The following is a 19841-nucleotide window of genomic DNA, read 5'->3' as shown; positions in this document are numbered from 1 at the left end:
TGTTTTCCAGACTAGCATTGGAAAACTAGCTTGTTTTCCAGACTAGCATTGTTCTTTGTCTTTCAGAGATCGACTGCCGAACTGTTCCTTTCTAGCCTTCTGACTGTTGCACTAACAACCCTGACTTCCCTCGGCAATTTTATCTATTTCGTTTAAAGGGTTTTAACCTTTGTTTTGTTCCATTAATACTTAAGACTTTTGCTCACATGGATTGTAAAACTTGTAGGTCATATTCTTACTTCTCTGGCACTTTCCCATGTCAAAGCAGCACTGATGGTACCAGGCATCAGAGCCTTAAAAAAGTGCAGTATCCGTGGGAATGTTGGATTTCGTTCACACACCCAGATGACTGATAATAGTAGCATTTACTAATCGTTCATTATGCACAGCATTGTTCTAAGAACTCTCTATATGACTAGCCTTTAAAATAAGTGGTTTTTATCCCCATTTTACAGACGGGTAAACTGAAGCATGGTATGTTGTCAAGATTTAAACTCAGGGAGGCCTGATTCTGGAGACTGCTCTTAACCTCATAGACCAACACTAATTATAGAAGTAATAGATGCTCTTTGTAGGAAATATAAAAGGAAAAATAAAAATCATTTATAGACCTATTACTCAGAGACAAGTGCTAACATTTTGGTGTTTTCTTACGCTTTTTTTTTTCAATATATGAAATTTATTGTCAAATTGGTTTCCATACAACACCCAGTGCTCATCCAAAAGGTGCCCTCCTCAGTACCCATCACCCACCCTCCCCTCCCTCCCACCCCCCATCAACCCTCAGTTCTCAGTTTTTAAGAGTCTCTTATGCTTTGGCTCTCTCCCACTCACGCTTTTTTTTTTTTTTTTTTAATGTTTTTTTTATCTTGAGACAGAGAGCAAGCGTGAGCAGGAGGAAGGGCAAAGAAAGGAGAGACAGAATCCGAAGCGGGCCCGACAGTGTCACTGTGGAGCCTGACGTGGGGTTCAACCCCACAAAACGTGAGATCATGACCAGAGCTGAAACCAAAAGTCAGACGCTCAACCGACCGAGCCACCCAAGTGCCCCTGTACTTTTTTCATTTAACGTTACAACACATGCATTTTCCCTGTGCTATAATCCCTAAGTAGAACATTTAGTGGCTATATCATATTGGATCAGATAGCTAGTCCATAATCGACTCTAAAATTTAATTATTCCCCACTTACTATTTGTGTTGTTTCTGGTTTTCTGGTAGCCCAGATAATACCAAGATGAACATCTTTTGTTATCTAAAGCTTTTTGTGAAATGAAATAACTCTCTTAAGAAAGGAAAATTTGAAGTTGGTTGATAAAAATTGTCAGTTTTTTGCCAAAAGGTTGTGCTATTTGGTATAAATAGCAGCAGTGACAAATGCAGCCTTGTCAGCATTGAGTGTTATTTACATATGTCTTCTAATTTGATAGCTTAGTAATATTTTATTTTCTTTAAAAAAATTTTTTTTAATTTTTTTTTAATGTTTATTTATTTTTGAGACAGAGAGAGACAGAGCATGAACGGGGGAGGTTCAGAGAGAGGGGGAGACACAGAATCCGAAGAAGGCTCCAGGCTCTGAGCTGTCAGCACAGAGCCCGACGCGGGGCTCGAACTCACAGACTGTGAGATCGTGACCTGAGCTGAAGTCGGACGCTTCACCGACTGAGCCACCCAGGCGCCCCTTATTTAAAAAATTTTTAATGTTTTATTTATTTTTGAGAGAGAGACAGACAAAGCATGAGCAGGGGAGGGGTCGAGAGAGAGCGAGAGAGAAAGAAAGGGAGACACAGAATCTGAAGCAGGCTCCAGGCTCTGAGCTATCAGCACAGAGCCTGACGAGGGGCTCAAACTCATGAACTCGGAGGTGATGACCTGAGCTGACGTCAGACACTTCACCGACTAAGCCACCCAGGCGCCCTGTAAAGTCTTACTTTAATGTATATTTATTTCTGAGGTTTCCTTCTGCCTTTGTCTTATATAAGCTTATTAATCATGTATTGTTTTCTTTTGCAATGTGTGTTTGTTCTCTTGGGTCTTGGTGCTCGATTACTTAAATTTGGTGGTTTTACCTCCAGGATCGTGGGGTGGGGTGGTCTGTTTGCGTGTCACAGCCCTTCTCCTTGAGTGATAGTGAGGAAGGGGGGCCGACACTGCGGTCTGTCCTATTTGGGGGAAGAGCACACACCGCCTTGTGTCCTTCATTAAAACTACGCGTGGCGACGGAGCAGAAAGAAATCTGGCTCACAGGCCCATATGCCAAGCATGCGTGAAGGAGAGCTGGATAAGTCTTTTTCTGTTTGCTTTGTTTTAAGCAAAACAAAGTGGAGTTTCTTAAGGATAGAGAGAGGATCTGGTAATACTCTTGTGTCCCCCCGCTGCCCATGTAACAGTCCGTTACATGGTAGACCCTCAACGAGTGATTTGTAAATCGACAACACTCGGTGCTGATCCTGTTGTAGAAACCCAGCACCGCAGTGGAGTACCTCGCAGCCCACCTCTCCAAAATCCATGGCCTGGACTGGCACCCAGACATCGAGCACATTCTTGCTACCTCCAGCCAAGACAACTCTGTCAAGGTGAGTGATCCACTGGGACAGTTGGGGTTCCGTGTGTGGGAGGCACCAGATTTCGTAACAGCACTTTCTTTGGAAAGAAAGCTACAATAAGTGAGCACAGTGTGTGTGTTTTAGGGGTGCATGGGCACGTAAACCTGGTTACGTAGGCCAGTAGGAATGATGGGGTAGCGTATCTCCGTTGTGGCTCCTCGGATTTGTTTAGACGGTTTCTTCTTTCCCTTTGTGAAAGGGAGTCAGAGACTAAAGCATTTAGAAAGGAAAAGCTTATTTGCAAAGAAGTTGTCAAGAAGTCAGCTTTCAGAAAAAAAACAAACAAACCAAAAGCAAACCAAACCAAAAAACCACACCAGATGTATGTAAGTGAAGGAGAAAAGCCCCCAACGTTGTTAAGGTTACCGAGTTTGTGGTTCGTCTCCCTGGGGTGGAAAAATAGCAATTTTCTCACAAGATGATCATGTCTGCAAAAGTTAGGACATCTTCAGTCATCAGCACCGCAAAAAGTCGGGGCAGAGTTGCTCTACTAGTTTCTGTAACTTGCTGGAAATGCTCGAGGGTTTATGTGTTTCAGTGACCCTCGTGTTTGTGGTTTATCGTGGAATGTGACGTTTTGTGTTGTTTGCTCCTCTCCCGACTGTGGGATGTGCTGTGTTTAGGAAGTTGCAGGGCACAGAGTCAGCCTCGTTCCACACGTCCTCCTTGAGCTCAGGTCCCTGTCTGGAAGGACAGAGATTTGACCACAGAAGTTTACTTAGCAGTTTTGCGATTCAGCATCGTTGATTTAACGTGCTGTTTACATAGGCTCCCGTATCACGTCTTCCTGCGGTGTGGTCAGCAAAACTAGATTCAGACACTACGGCCTAGAAAGTTAACTTCTGCCTTGAGGATTGTCAATCCCTTTGGGTTGGAATTTACTTTTATGTGCCACAGTGGGGTTTTGTGGGTTTGCTTGTTTTGGATTTGGGTTTTTGTCACCTTGTCGCCCAAGTTCAGAACCCAGAAACCATCCAGTTCACCCCCTCCTCTTTCCTCAAGTTTGTCGCCGTTCAGGGACGTCTTTCCCACCTGTGAGGCTGGGATTCCATAGGTATTAAAGCAGGTGACTGGCCAGTTTCCACCTGTGAGATTCAGCCCCTGTTCCTTACTTGTAGGCTTAGCCTACGTATTAAAGGAGATTTTTTGACATGGTATTTGATGTGTTCCACTATATCCTGGTGGGTGGAAAGCAGTTTTTATTGAATGTAAATAAATAGCATAATTGTAGAAAGGGTAGGAGTTTAGAGACACTTTGCATAATATTCAACCGTTATTTTTAATAATTTGTAGATAAGGGTCAGTATGTCTTTTTTTCCCCTACATAATCATTTTCTTAAGTTTACCTTAAGAAATATTAGCTTATAATTATAGTAATTTTTATTATATTTTTATTTTCTGAATTCTAAGGGGTGCACTGGAACAAGGTGCCATTGAATGAATGTTTCACTCGAGTTAGGAAATTGTTAAACTGTAAAACTGTTGAATTGAGGCTTAGAACTAGATCGAAAAGAAAGAAAAGGATTTTTCTTTTATGGCTATTAAAATTAGAACATTAAGGAAATAAAAATAAAAATAGAACATGACCACAATGAAATGACTTCATACCAGGTTAGGCGGTTGCTTTTTTTCCTGAACTTGAGTTAAGCAGCCTATTTTACAACATTGCCTTCTTTAGACAAAGTGTCCTGGAAATCCAGACACGGTTCCTCGGTACATCCTGACAGGTGTGTGTCTGCCCATGGGTCAGGGTCACCTTACTGAGAGAGTCTTGTACCCGTGACGCTGTTCAAGAGTGTGATTCTTTCTTGCCTGAGGCTCTTCTGATATTTCTTCGGAAGCCTTCCTTTCTGATCTGTAGCTCGTAGCAAAGGCCCTTTGGCAAGTAAGAGAAAAGCAGAAATCACCTATGAAGGGGAGGATGGCATGGCTCTGGTTCTTATAGTGACCAGTCTGTCTGATTGAAAAGACCAAAGTCCTCCACTCACATGCAATATGTAATCATTCCGTAAGACTGTCAGTGGTTGCCTTGAGAATAAGGTCGTGTTCTGGTGAGCGAGGACTTGGTCAAATCCCCAGGGTCCTCTACCTTGTCCCCTAAGTTATATAATCCTTTTTTAAAAAAGGATTACTTTTGTTAACAGTTACCGTGACAGTCTGTAAATGCGCATGAATATGCTTCTGTCCGACCTGACAAGTAACCAGTTGCCAAAATGTATTCATAATACTAATGTTTTACTTGTATGTAATTAGCTTAGGGAGACTGAATTTTTTTTTATTTGCTTGTTTTTCACATATGGGAGACTTGGTAACAGGAAAGCATTCATAAAGTGTTGAGCTAATTAAAAATCCGGAGAATGCCAAGCAGACCTAATGATGTCTAGCTTCCCTTCTTTTACAAGTTGAGGGAGCAAGTTGTAGTTTTCCCTGTGGCCATCTGGGAAATGCTGAGGCAGTTTAGCTGGAAAAGACATCTTAAAAATTTTATTATTTTGAATATGGAGCCCGAATTAGATAAAAATAAAGTGTTTTCAGAAGGAACAAGAATTGCTTTATGTGGTTCCTTTAGAGCCACACTCTCCCCGAACCCCTGATTTCTAGCAACCGTTGTTGTGTTCTCTATCACTGTAGTTTAGTCTTTCTGAGAATGTCATTTAAATGGATACGTTCAGTATCTTACTTTCTGAGTTGGCTTCTTTCGCTCAGCACAGTGCCTTCAAGATTCATCCAAGTTGTTTTCAAAATCGATAGATCATATACTTTTTATTGGCGAGCAGTAATCCACTATATGGATATACTGCTACAGTTTATTTTCTGTTGACCCATTGAAGGACATTGATGGGGCTGTTTCCAGCTTTTGGTGATTATGAATAGAGCTTCTATAAACATTCATGTATCGATTTTTCTGGGAATGGACCGTTTCCATTTTCCAGGACAAATACACAGGAGTTGAGATCACTGGGTCAGTGGTATGTGCTCATTTACTTTTTAAGAAACTGCCAAACTGTTTTCCAGAATGGCTTCTGTCATCTATTTTTTCTTTTAGTGTTTTATTTATTTTTGAGAGAGACCAAGCAGGGGAGGTGCAGAGAGAGAGGGAGTCATCTATTTTTAAAAATAATTTCTTAGTGGGGCGTCTGGGTGGCTCAGTTGGTTAAGCGTCTGACTTCAGCTCAGGTCACGATCTCACTGTTGGTGAGTTTGAGGCCCGTGTCGGGCTCTGTGCTGACAGCTCAGAGCCTGGAGCCTGCTTCGGATTCTGTGTCTCCCTCTCTCCGTGCCCCTTCCCTGCTTACGTTCTGTCTCTCTCTCTCTCAAAAATAAATAAACATTAAAAAAAAATTTTTTTTAAGAGAAAATAATTTCTTAGTACTTGAGTAATTCAGAGTCTCACTCTCGGTCCTCCTGCCTTTGTGCTCTGCCATTTCCTGCCTTCATGACAAATGTTCAAGCTCTAAGTGTAGTTGTCCCATCATGGAAAACACAGGCAGCTCAGGCAGAGTGTGTCTGGCTTACCTTCATATGTTCCGCGGCCTCAAGTTCCGCGTGTTCGGGGGCGGTGGCGGAGCGGGTGTGACCTTGCACGAGTTAGACTGTTCAGTAATTTAGCTTCTTCATTTGAAAAAGAGATGAATAACACCTGTTATTTGGTTGTAAAGATTAAGCGGGATACAGAGCTGAAAGCTCTAAACTCTGGAATGCAGTGAGTAGTCAGTACATCAGCCTAGTTCCTAGTTACATTACCCTACACGGTGTAAACGCGATGTGGCGTGAAAACATGTCATTCTTACCTTTCAATTACAAGGCTGTTTAGTCGGCAGGATGATGATGGTGATCTGCCCCCCGGGGCCAGTCCTCGTGGAGTCCGGAAATTCCCCGGGAATGTTTGTAAATGGGAGAGGGAGGGTTGTGTCTCTGCCACGGTCCCAGGGCCAGGGGGCTGCGTGGAACACACCGAGGACAAAGCGCAGCTGGGCTCATTTCAGTTGTTGAGTCTTTTGATGGCGTTTAGTTCACACATGATCTTGCTCTCTTTCTTCCAGTTCTGGGACTACCGCCAGCCTCGGAAATACCTCAGTATTCTCCCTTGCCAGGTGCCCGTCTGGAAGGCCAGATACACGGTGAGTGGGACACCCCACCTCCTGCTGGGGAGCTTCACCTTGGTGTTCCAGATGGTGGGGGGGGGTGGGGGCCACGAGGGCCATTTTCTCTTACTTTCTCTGTGAGGCAGTTTTCACCTCCTGTCCTGGTTGAGGGGTGGGGGCACAGGTATTTAAAAACTGGCGCTTCGAGTGTTGGGGAAGAATCTGCACTAGGATTGCTGGCCACCACCTGGGAAGCCGGGCAGCACGAAGGTGGTCACTAAGGGCAGGGGAAGTGGGGAGATGGAGCCACAGGGTTGAAGCGCTTTCAGTCAGTGGATTTCTTCCCGATGGTGGGAAGAATTCTGGCTTTAGATTCTGAAGACCTGGGTTTGGGATCCATTGATGCCATTTAGTTTTTCCCCAAGATTTATTGAGATATAACTGACATATAACACTGTGTCAGTTCAAGGTGTCTGATACACTTATTTATTGCAAGACTACTGGTACCATAGCGTTAGCTAATACCTCTGTCACATCACATAATTACCATTTCTTTTTTGGATTGAGAACATGTGATATTACTCTCTTAGCAACTTTTATGAGTGTAATATGGTATTGTTCACTCCCGTCACCATGCTGTATACTAGATCCAAAACTTACTCGTCTTCTAACTAGAAGTTTCAACTGGAAATCTGACCAGCATGTCCCCATTTCCCCCACCCATCAGCCCTTGGCAAACACCATCCTGCTCTCTGTTTCTGTGAATTCAGCCGTCTTAGAGTCCACATGTAAGTGACCTCACCCAGTATTTGTCTTTCTCGGACTTATTTCACTTAGCGTAGTGCCCTCAAGTCCACCCATGTTGTGGCAGATGGCAGATTTCCTTCTTTCTCCTGGCTGAATAGCATTCCGTAGAATATATCTAACACGTCTTTATCTTTTCATCCATTGATGGACACTTAGGTCGTTTCCATATCTGGGCTGTTGTGAATAATGTTGCAATGAGCCATTTAATGTTTGTGTGGCCTTGGGCAGGCTACTGGATGCTTTTGAGCAATAGTTTCCTCCTCTGTAGAATATGAATAATAATTTTTACTAGGTCTTCCTTTTTATTATTGTGATAAAATTTACCACTGTAAGATGTTCAATTCAGTGGCATTTAGCACATGCACAATATGCCTTTCCTTTTGAAAAATTGTGTGCGAAAATGCTTTGTAAACCATAAAATGCTACAGATGGGGGAGGCAGGCTGTTATCAGCCTTCCCACAATTTTTCCCATTGCCACATTGATAGCTGCTGATCAGATATAATCTGTTGTCCTCAGTGTCAACTTGAAAGGGAGCAGAGGTGAATAAAGCTGCATTTCTGCATTAGGCTGTCACCCCGAGACTCTGTGGAGCATAGAAGATAATTTAGGGATCAAGTGGCTTTTGCATCTAGCAGTGCTTGTGAAGAAATCAGACATTGTTCTTATGCGTTGAAATACTTCTCTGGATTAATATGTTTACTTTAAAAAATAAACAGAGAAGTCCAGGAGTGCTGCCAGGAGGGCAAGTGAAGATAAATGTGCTTTTAGATGACTGTGGTTTATTCCTTAAAGAACAGAGGCCGATTATCTACCAAATGGGCCCCTCAGCTCCCTAGCAGGTGAGGTGTGGATAAGTAAAACATGTCAGTCCTGAAATTGGAGGGTTTTCCTCTGAAGAGCTGCAGTTTTGGGGCCAAGGAGGTGCTGCCTGATGCGGATGTGTGCTTCCGGTGTGTGTCCACATGGCAAGAATTCTGCTTGCCGCTCTGGGGTTTTCCCCAGGGTGTCTTGCACACTCGTTCTGGGGGAAGCGCTAGGATGCGACACAGTGTTTCATGGTACACAGCGGTCAGAGCCGTTTGCTTGTTTCAGAATTTAAAGTTCTCCAAGGATTTGGCTTAGCTTTATTTTTTACCGGCTGTGGTCCACGCGAAGAAGAAGTAAAATAAATGCAGAAGGAAAGTAGATGTGATGGTTAACTTACGGTATTGGAAAAAAAATCTCCCCCGAGTGGTTGGGATCCCCCCATCGTGTAATTTATTTTCGTTAGGAAAGCATCCCAACTTGGGTAATTCAAGATTCAGCGGAGTCTCCCTGGAATAATCACCTTCTTTTCCCTTTCCTGCCGTAGCCTTTCAGCAATGGACTGGTGACTGTGATGGTTCCCCAGCTGCGGAGGGAAAATAGTCTTCTCCTGTGGAACGTCTTTGACTTGAACACGCCAGTGCATACCTTTGTGGGGCACGATGATGTGGTGCTGGAGTTCCAGTGGAGGAGACAGAAGGAGGGTGAGGGGGAGCCTGATTTCCTCCTGAGCCGTGGTCCACGGCATCTCCAGTCAGGGTTGGCCGTGTGGCCCAGCATGGGCACCTCAGGGCTGGGCTTTAGAAACGAGAGAGTCAGGGGGGTCGCCACCTTTCACGGTAGATGGGTAAGGGGGTGTACGGCTGTGGTTTCTCTCCCAGGTTTCCTCCTCTTCTCTTATGTTCAGTGTCATCTCTCACCTGTGTGGAAGAGATCCGGAAGAGATTGATAGACTTCCTGTCGGATCATCTCTGGGGCTGAAAAACTCTGGGGTCAGAACCCTCAGAAGTCTGGCATTCGCCCCTTTCCACTCTGTTGAGGAAGGAGACCTGAGGCTGTCATCAGCGCTGCCCACCAAATAACCCTAGTTCTCTTCACGGCACGTGGTGGTGTTTTATCTCCCACCTCCCTGAAGATGGGTTTGGCCAAACGTCTTGCTTTGGTCGTGAAATGTGAACAAAGAGATGCCGTCTCTTCTGGGCTGAAGCGTTAACAGCCATTGTGCAATTAACACGCTCTCTTTGTTTCTGCCACAGCAGCTGGCAAGACTCCAGCTGGAGCTGTGCCCGTCGGCAGCAAGGATGAGGTGGGGGTGTAGAGGGAGCAAGATGTCCTTGCTTTAGGCCACTGAGTTTCGGGGATGGTTCTTGAAGCTCCATCTAGCCAGCCCTCACTAATGCAAGGTCGAGTGTAATGGGAATCACAAGCCCTCGGCCTCCGCTTCTCCACCAGCTCAGTGTGCAAATTTAGTTGCAGCCTCTCTTTTCTTGAGACCTTACTGTCGTGATCTCTAAAGGTTTTACGCAACGGAAGTGGATTTCAAGGTCTTTCCATACGATAGACGGAAAACCAGGCAGTGGAGTGGTGTGGACTGTCCAGAGTCCCGGGAAAGGTCTCTGTAATCCTGAGATCAGAGCAGTCCTCTTATCCCGGCTTGTTTGTGACTTCACAAGCCTCTTCCAGGATAGTTTTTGAAGGGACTCTTTTGATCACCCCCTGAATTTTCCCATCTTTATTTCCCAAATCTCCCTGCTTCTAGAAACATGAGGCTGCTTGGTTTTTATCCCATTAATTTGCATGCATGACTTTGGCTCTCAACTTCCTCTCTTGCATTTTGCCATCGTAAATAGAAGATGTAGTTTCCTCATGGTTTGGCAGGGAGAGGTTGGCCTGTAGTTTTGGATTGGAATGAAAAGGTTTTAGCAACCCATTTTCAGCTATCTGTGTTGTCTGTAAGCCGGCAGGGTGAATTGTGTATGTTGGGACCGTCTAGTCAGTAACAAGATTTTTGAGTACCGGTTACAGGTGCTTTTTTTTTTTTCAAGTTCCTTTTTATTGTAAAGTATATCATCTGTCTAGAAAATTGCATGAAACGTGTACATTCTAACAAATTATGAAGCGAAAAGGTACATAACTACCACCACGGTCTAGAAAGAGAACATTGCTAGAGCCCCAGAAACTTCTCGATCACAGTGCCCTCCCTTCCCCAGAAGGACACGCTGTCCTAACACTCATGAGAATGATTATTTTTTTAGAGTTTTGCCACCCATTAGCGCATCCCTTGAAATAGTTTCAGTGTGCTTGTCGAACCTTTTATAAGTCTAATCATCCTGCGTGTATTCCTGTATTTCACTTCTTTTTCAACTTCAGGCTGCCCCATTTTATTTTTACTGCCATGTCTTCCTAGTCAATTTTTACTGGTTTAATTTTGGTTTTCACTGCGGTGCAGGGGCTCTTAGAGAGGTAGGAAGAGAATCGGGGTGTTGTAGCCAGGGGAAGAAGATGCTTCATGAAGGAAGCGGCAGTCGCTGGTTGTAGGTGTTGCCGGAGGATGGATGTGCGGAATAAGAGAAAAGCGCTTAATGGTACAAATAGGAGGCCATATGATCATTAAGAGAGGAGTTCCAAAAGCGGGTTGAGGCTAGAGGCCAGACTACAAGGCAACGTGAACAGAGGCGGTAGGGACTGGATTTGTGAAAGAAATTGCCTTCAAAGGCAAGGAGCAGACTGAGTTGATGTTAGAGCTGCTGCCCTGTCTCTGAGGGCGAGGAGAAGGTGCAAGAAAGGGAGGGCGTGGGAAAGCAAGGGCCCTGTGGGGGTAGGAGGGAATGGGGGTGAAGGCACTGGTGGAGGAGTTGGGTTTAGAAGGGAATCAGGCATGACTTTTCTTCAGTCAGGGATATGAAGAGAAGCCAGATGTGGAGACAGACAGTGGCTGACACGAGCAGGAGTCTGTACGAGGGGACTCCTGGCAGACAGTTATTCAAAAGAGCTGTGTCCTATGGGGCACACACAGGGAAATGCTGACACGTTGAGGAGCGGAGGCTCAACTGAAGGCAGTGACACAGAGAAGGAATTTTTGCCCCTCACCCGCCCTGTTAGCTCGGACAGAGTGTGTTCTCTGGTGCCTCCATTTTCCCATCTGTAAAATGAGGGAATTGGATGAAATTAAAATTCTAAAGTCTTCTAAATTCTCGGCTGTCTAAGGATGGCCATAAAGGCGATTCTAGATAGGACCTAATTACTCTGAAATGCCCTGATTTTTCATAAAGCTCTCTAAACCTTTTTAGAATAATTTCCCTTTGACCAGACCTAATACGTGAAAATGGAACTCAGGCCATTAAGAACATTCAGGATCGATTATCCATTTTATGAAGAGATGCATCTCTTTGCCAAAAAATTCTTTTCAAACAGTAAGGTGTCATTATGCTTTTAAAGCAATTCATTTCAAAAAATCATATTCACGCTCAGCTCCTCTGGAGCGTGTAAAAGGAGGAACATTTGTGGAGGCGAAAGTTCAGTGTGACGTTAAATCCCAGCATCCCTTTTCACCTGCTCACCTGCCAGTTATTATTTCGCTTCATTTAAGTTTCTGCTCAAATGCGACTTCCTCAGGGAGCCCTGTCTAAAAATAGCTCCGCCGGCAGTTGTCTTATCCTTTTTTGCAAGAGCGCTATCACTCCCAGACATTTTATCGCGTATTTATCTGTTTGTCTGTTGCCAGCACTGGATTGTGAGCTCTGTAAAGACAGAGGTTGTTCCATTCGCGCCGTTGCCCTAGTATCTAGAACGGTGCCTGGCATATAGGCGTTGGTCAGAAAGTATTTATTGAATGGATGGATGGCCAAATGAAGAGAGGAATCTCGCTCCCCTGCAACTTGTAGCAAAGTTGATGTGGAATCCGCACCCCCCACCCCACCCTCCAAAAATTCCAGGATTCTTATTTGGTGATTTCTAGGGTCCAAGGACTACCAACTGGTCACGTGGTCACGGGATCAGACCTTGAGAATGTGGCGGGTGGATTCCCAGATGCAGAGGGTATGTATTCAGCGCCGTTGTGGAGGAGTATAACCGGGTACGCTGGAAACCTTAAAACAAAACAAAACAAAACCAAGGGTTAGTAGTTGTGGAAGTTAGAGGGTACATGACAGACATTTAATAATACTTGATGGTTGGCTGAGTGGCTTGTATAGGCCACACTGAGGCTTTGCGGTCTCCAAGATCCAACTTTCGTATCTGGCACTTCTAAGCGTGAAAAGCCTCCGACTGCCTTTTCTCCTGTCCCGGTAGGAGACTGTAGATAGCCTACTGAGCAAATGGCCTGTGGGCTTAATTTCTTTCTCTTCTTCTAAATGAACTAGGAAGTCGAACTTTACACTCTGCAGTGTTCAGAGCCCTTTACATCCATCAGTGGCACCTATTCTCTGAAGCCTTTTTCAAGGTTTGCCCCGCAAGTTCTGTTTCTTCCACGAACCACGGTGGCACCTGGTGTGACCTGCTGCCACGGCCCCTTGCTGTGTTCCTGCCTCAGTGTGGTTCTTTCGTTCAGTGGCCACGCTCCTTAAAGGCAGGAGCCACACCTCCCTTGTATTGCTTCCCCCACAGTGCTCCGTATAGGGTGGATGGAAAAATGCTGGCTGAAATTTACAACACCATGGAGTTGGGTTTTTGGTTTATTGTGTTTTGGGGTTTTTTCGGTGCTGAAACCTGGGAATGAGAACATGCAACTCCTGCTCTTAGGTTTGTGAGTTCAAGCCCTACGTTGGATGTAGAGGTTACTTAAAAACAAACAAACAAATAAGTAAAATTTTAAAAAATGTGCAACATTGCTTAGTAAGAAGTCACTCTTGAGCATTTTGGTCAAGTATCATCACCTTACTGCCTTTTAAATATATTTTCTCCAGAAAGCACCATGTATTCATTTTTGGTCTTGGGTTAGCTGAATAACTCCACAAAGGCTTGGAATTTAAAATAATGTTTTCTGAGGCTTGCATAAAGGATGAACAGGATGAAAAATTTCCATGTAGATAATAGAGCCTATTCTCCTGTGTATTTAACCAGGGGGAGCTGGTGGTGGGTAAAACCTATTTTGATTGTCTCAGTTTTGGGCTGACGTCTTTTAGCCTTCGTGAGTCCCATTTTTAAGTCAGAACCAGACTCGATGAACATTTCCACTGACTTCCGGAGACCTAGATCTTTTACCCTTTGTTGCAGCTTTGTGCAAATGACATATTAGATGGTGTTGATGAGTTCATTGAGAGCATTTCTCTTCTGCCGGAACCAGAGAAGACCCTTCACACTCAAGATACGGATCACCAGCACAACTCGAGCCATGGGGAGGAAGAAGGTAATTGGTTAAACTGATGTTTTAGGTGAGGTGCCCCTCTGTGCATTTCAGTTCTGGCAGGTACCCCAGAACTGCTCTCTGACTCATTTTCAAGAAACATTTTCCAACAACTGGAGACCCTCTCTCTCCTGCTAGTCTTAAAGGAAGACCCCCCAAGCAGTATCCTGGAAGAGAAGAAGTCAGATCAGCTGGGACTGCCTCAGACTCTGCAGCAGGAGTTCTCCCTGATCAACGTGCAGATCCGGAATGTCAACGTGGAGGTACTCGGTAGTCTAATGATTGGCTCATGCTTGCAGGTGGCACTTTGTGGGAGTGGGGACTATTTGAGCCAGGATGGTGGCTACAGATAGCTCCGCTGCTCTAACAGGTGTACCTCTCTGCTTGCTTTTTTATTTTCTAGACTTTCTAAGGAAATAGAAGTCTTACAATGTAAATTATATTCTTACCATACTCTTTTCTCATAAGCTGGACCAAGGAATAAACTGGTGTTCACGTGTCCTGAAATCCTCTTAGATGCTCCAACACTTCATTTTCCCATGTGTGAAGATCCTTAGATCCAGGAAGGCTCCGTGAGTTGGCAAAGGTTACTGCCATGGTTAATGGCAGAGCTGAGTTTGGCAGCCACGCCTGCCTCCCCAAGGTTCTTTGTGCTCTGCTGTACTACCTGCCCTTAGAGCTGGTCATTTCCTTAATGACTTCAGCTCCTAGTGAGATCACCAGACCTCTCTGTTCGTCTAACATGTGGAAAGATTTACTCTTTTCATTTTGGGCGGGTAATGAAATGCTTTCCTTCAGAGAACTGAGTCTGTGAAGAAGGTTTTTTTTTTCTTTTAATGTTTATTTATTTTGAGAGAGAGGGAGAGACACAGTGCACGTGAGCACAGGGGCGGGGTAGGGGCAGAGAGTGAGGGAGAGAGAATCCCAAGCGGGCTCTGCGATGTGAGCACAGAGCCCAACGCAGGACTCTGTGTCATGAGCTGTGAGATCATGACCTGTGCCAAAATCGGGAGTTGGACGCTTAACCGACTGAGCCACCCAGACGCCCCTGTGAAGGAGTTTTGAAGCTTGATTCGTTTCTCTTTTGCCCAGATTCAACAAACGGTAGGCATGGATATGTACCTGTGTGTACATACTTATCTCCTTTGGCCTTTAAGACAACTCTGCAGGGGGGTGCCTGGTGGCTCAGTCGGTTGAGCGTCCGACTTCAGCTCAGGTCATGGTTTCGAGGCTGGTGAGTTGGAGCTCTGCATCAGGCTGGCTCTGTGCTGACAGCTCAGAGCTTGGAGCCTCTTTGGATTCTGTGTCACCCTCTCTCTCTGCCTCTTCCCTGCTTGTGTTCTGTCTCTCTCTCAAAAATAAATAAACATTAAAAAAATTTAAAAAAAACAAAACAAAACAAAAAAAACAACTCTGCAGGGGCACCTGGGTGGCTCAGTCAGTTAAGTGTCTGACTTCAGTTCGGGTCATGATCTCGCGGTTCGCAAGTACAAGTCCCGCACGGGGCTCTCTGCTGTCAGCGTGGAGCCCGCTGGGATCCTCTGTCCCCCCTCTCTCTCTGCCCCTGCCCCCTTGTGCTCACTCTCTGTCTCAAAAAGAAAGAAACAAAAAAATAAATGAAACAACTCTGCAACACGTGCTTTTATCCCCACTTAACAGAAGAGGAAACACACACTAAGAGATGTAATGACTTGTCGGAAGTCAGCAGCTATTTGGTGGAAGAGAGAATATTTGAAATCCGTCCCCAGATTTCCCACCTGTGTTCCTGTTTTTTGCTCTACTCCAGCTGCCTTCTCTGGTGGGCCGCACAAGAAATCAAGAGAGAGAAAGAATCCTCTGATTAATTGGCTATCTGTATCGATTCAGATCATACCCCCTTTGTTGAGAACAGTTGAGAAGAGTGTGGATAGCCAAGTGAGTCTCTTTTAAGAAGGAGATCTAGATTCCTTTTCCGGGAGTGCTTTTTTAAAAGTATTGAGATAAAATTCACGTGGCATAAAGTTTACCCTTCTAAAGTTTACAGTTTGGTGGTTGTAAACCTCAGTAGCAGAGTTATGCAACCATCACCCCTAATTCCAAAGCATTGTCATCGTCCCTAAAAAATCCCATATCCATTAGCAGTCACTTCTCATTGCCTTCTCCCCCGAGCCTCTGGTGCCGACTAATCAACTTTCTGTCTCTATGGATTTTCCCAGGAGTTCTTTTGAACTTGAGTCAGGTATTTCCATTCTTCCTGCTTTCTTTTCTCGTCTCAAAATAAATAGAACAAGTTCCAGTCTACCTCACAGCTTTAGGTTGAAGCTTTTTTACATCAAAATACTTTGAACTTATTAAATCAGTGCTAAAAATGAAACATCTGTCTTGAACACAAGTTGTCTGAATCTTCCAGATTCACTTGTCTTTGGGGAATCCCCCCCTCCACCCAGTTACCAGGAACCTTGAGCTTGCACTTAGCTTGTTTAAATTCATTCGCGTCTGAAAACGAATGGTGGCCTACCTCCCAAGCGGTTGTCCCTTTGTCCCCTGCAGATGGATGCGGCGGACAGGAGCTGCACGGTGTCTGTGCACTGCAGCAGCCACCGCGTCAAGATGCTGGTCAAGTTCCCCGCGCAGTATCCCAACAACGCTGCCCCCTCGTTCCAGTTTATCAACCCCACCACCATCACGTCCACGATGAAAGCCAAGCTGCTGAAGGTGGGGGTCTGTGTTCACAAATTCTCCTCAGGTGTCTTAAGAGGAAACCTCTGTCCACGGGCGTCCGTGTCTGAGTTGAGGAGTAAGGTCGAGTGAAAAGTCCGATAGAGAAGATTTGAAAGTCATCTGTCCTTCCGCGCCACCGGGTTAGCCCTTGCTGTTCACTGTGTGTAGCAAACAGTGGAGGTGGTCCTCAGCCTTTTTGGGTCGTGGAGCCCCTTTGAACATCTAATGAAACCGACACAGAAAAATTTGCGCAACTGTGGTATATAATTTCAGAAACACTGTGCGTGAATAGGATGCGGTTCCATAATTGCCTCTCATCTGCTCAGAGATCTCATTAAAGCTGTGCATCAATCCCGGGTTAAGAGCCCTGCAGTACATTTTCATTTATCTGGAAACAGTAGGCAAGATGTATTCTGAAGCTAAGAGATACTTTATAATCAGAAAACAAAATGTGAGGTCACTAAAAAAGTTCATTCCATGAGAGGAAATGGTGTCATCCCAGAGCGCGGCTGGCTCGTTGAACACGTGAGGCGTCTGGAGGCATGGCGGTGGTGCCCGAAACAGGGCCGACCGGCACGGCGTCTGCTCTTAGCTGCTGGCTCAGGAACTTGCTCTGTCAGTTCATGCAGAGCGAATCAGGCAGAACCCCCATTTAAACAGCCCCACGAGCTGGGGATGCTATACCTTTTTCAGTGTGAGCAGCAGCCTGTGTGAAGTAACTGAAAAGTCCTGACCAACCAAGTTGACCCAAATGCTGTTCGCTTTGGCCTAGTTTGTATTATACACACTTGGCCCGTCTCCTTGGGATAAGATACGTAGCCAAGAAATTTTTCAGGTGGCGTAAAGATCTCTCAGACATTACTTTGGTTTTGTGGTAGAGGTACATTTTGTGCTTGGAATTTTTTGAATCCAAGTATAATTAACATACAGCGTTAACAGTAGTTTTAGGTGTACAATACAATGATTCAACAATTCTCTACATCACTCAGCACCACTCATCGCGTTAAGTGTGGTTAATCCCCATCACCTATTTCACTCATCTCCCACCTGCCTCCCCTCTGGTAACCATCTATTTGTTCTCTCTAGTTACGAGTCGGGTTTTTTTTGTTTGTTTGTTTGTTTTTCTGTACTCGGAATTTGAATATTTCATTGTCTTATTTGCACATATAAAAAAAAGATAGATCTTCCTATTGGTATACAAATGATAGGATTAGGAAGTATCTCTAAAAGTCTAATTGAGTACTGTCTGACAGAAATAGAATGTAGGCTACACATAATTTAAAATTTTCTAGTAATCACACTAAAAAAAAATGGAAAGTAGCAGGTAAATTAATTTCAATACTATTTTTACTTAATCCAGTATGTGCCAAGTGTTATATCAACATGCAATCCATATAACGATTGTTGAGACACTTTGCATTCTTGTACTAATAAGTCTTCAACACTTGGTATGAATTGTATGCTTCCAGAACCTCTCGATTCAGACTCTCCTCACTTCCCATGCCCCGTAGCCCCACATGGGTAATGACTTCGTTACAGGACAGCCAGTTTACGTGCCTGTCTTCAGTATGTGTATGTCACTTTAGGTCTCCAGTATGTGCCTTAAAATGTTAGGATTTATGTTTTTAAAGAAGAAAAAAATTATAATAATTTCCACTGGATTGAAATCTTCTCCCCCGGGCTTGTATTGAGCATTACTTCTAAGGTACTGAGATTTTCCTGGGGGGGATAGGGGTCAAGCTAGGACAGGGCAGGAGTAGAATTCACAGTAAAGATGTGTGTGCACACCCTGGCTGAGGAACGGGCTTCTCGAAGAGGGCACAGAAACGCATCTGCTCTCCGCGCCTCTAGAGCAGGTGGAAAGTAGGTTGCTGCGCTGGAAGCCTGAGGCACGGCTGTGCTCCAGTCTCCCTGCGTCTTCACGGCCTCCCACTGCTTTGAAGAATAAAATGAATCAGGAGAGAGAAGGTTGCTATTCTTGACTGTGTTTCGTGCCTTTTCTAGATCCTGAAAGACACTTCCCTGCAAAAAGTGAAGCGCAACCAGAGTTGTTTGGAGCCCTGCCTGCGCCAGCTCGTCTCCTGCCTTGAGTCTTTTGTGGTGGGATTCTTGTACCGACTCGTGCTTTGGTGTTTTGTTTCGTTTCTTCCTCCCCAAACTAATGTATCCTCATTTTGTAAGTCAGCTTTAAGACAGCCTGTGGTTTTTAGTATGTTAAAAATTTTTTTAAGTTTACTTATTTATTTTGAGAGAGAGAGAGAGGCAGAGAGAGAGGGGGAGAGAGAGAATCCCAGTCTCCACACTCTGATGTGGGGCTTGAACTCCCCAAGTGTGAGATCATGACCTGAGCGGGAACCAAGAGTCGGACGCTTAAACGACTGAGCCACCCAGGTGCCCCTAGTCTGTTAATTTTTAAATTTCAGAACCAAGAAGACAGCACTTCCAGCAACCCCTTTGCACTCCCAAACTCCGTCACTCCGCCCTTACCAACGTTTGCCCGGGTGACCACTGCCTATGGGTCATACCAAGATGCCAACATTCCCTTCCCTAGGACCTCGGGGGCCAGGTTCTGTGGAGCAGGTTTGTCTTTCTTTTGGTTCTCTGACTAGATTGTGAGAGTGAGAAGCTGAGACTGTCCTATAGTCTATAAAGAAATCTCAGACAAATCAGAAAATTTGTCGTCGTTTCCTGGTAACTCAAAAGATTGCGAGAGTGTTAAATGGTATGATGTTGAATTGGCTTCTGTGGACATTTCCTGAGAATACTCAACAGAATTGCAGTTTTAATTTTTTCATTCTGACGATCCCTGATTCTCAACGTAGGACAGGTCCCCTAGCAAAGAAGTAGAAAGTACCTGAGAAGATTTTTTCTACACCAAACACATCCCATCCTTCCTGGATCCTAGAGATTCTGACCTTTGTCCTTGTTAAAGTGTGGCTGTAGTGAGGACTGACCGGTGCTGCCTTCGGATTTCCCGTGTGCAACTCATTGACCTTGATGTGCCCATGTGGTGTCTCCTTTGTCAGGCTATCTGGTGTATTTCACGCGGCCTATGACGATGCATCGAGCAGTGTCTCCGACAGAACCTACTCCGAGGTGAGCCTGGGAGATGCAGGTGTAAGCTGCACTCACGGAGCCATAAGTGGGCAGACATCCGGGGTTTATCACTGCATTGGTCTTGGGACAGTGTGTGTTAGTTCTTCAGTAAATACCCATTAGAAGATTCATTGGAGAAAGATCAGGTACATTAAATTGCTACTCAGCTGAGATTTGTACTGTCAGGTTACCACCAAACCACTAGAAGAAGTTTGATAAAAGTTGTTGTCAAAACAAGGCAAATTCTTTTCCCCTGTTGCTAAAGTATTATTTGAACATTAAATAACAATAGAAAAATAACAAAAAAAATGTCATTTCTAGTTCCACAACATTAGTATGCCACTTCTAACATTACCAAAACGTGTGAAATTTTTATAAACTACATTCAGTGGTTGGAA

The 19841-nt window shown here is 44.7% G+C and overlaps 1 protein-coding gene across 7 annotated transcripts in view; it reads left to right on the top strand.

Annotated features, from left to right (window-relative positions):
* Nucleotides 1-19841, top strand: part of WDR59 (WD repeat domain 59) — a 97823-nt gene that overhangs the window by 35392 nt on the left and 42590 nt on the right. For all 7 annotated transcript variants that reach the window (XM_003998247.5, XM_006941739.4, XM_011290212.3 and 4 more), the window contains exons 8-17: nt 2459-2575; nt 6649-6726; nt 8851-9007; nt 12262-12341; nt 13518-13650; nt 13786-13910; nt 16177-16341; nt 18352-18447; nt 18771-18927; nt 19374-19443. In XM_003998247.5, coding sequence (XP_003998296.1) covers nt 2459-2575; nt 6649-6726; nt 8851-9007; nt 12262-12341; nt 13518-13650; nt 13786-13910; nt 16177-16341; nt 18352-18447; nt 18771-18927; nt 19374-19443 — 1178 coding nt within the window. The remainder of the gene's footprint in view (nt 1-2458; nt 2576-6648; nt 6727-8850; nt 9008-12261; nt 12342-13517; nt 13651-13785; nt 13911-16176; nt 16342-18351; nt 18448-18770; nt 18928-19373; nt 19444-19841) is intronic.

Source organism: Felis catus, chromosome E2 (genome assembly GCF_018350175.1).
Source record: "Felis catus isolate Fca126 chromosome E2, F.catus_Fca126_mat1.0, whole genome shotgun sequence".
Lineage (NCBI taxonomy): Eukaryota > Metazoa > Chordata > Mammalia > Carnivora > Felidae > Felis > Felis catus.
Note: the sequence above shows the minus strand (reverse complement) of the source record. Positions and strands in the feature narration are given on the sequence as shown.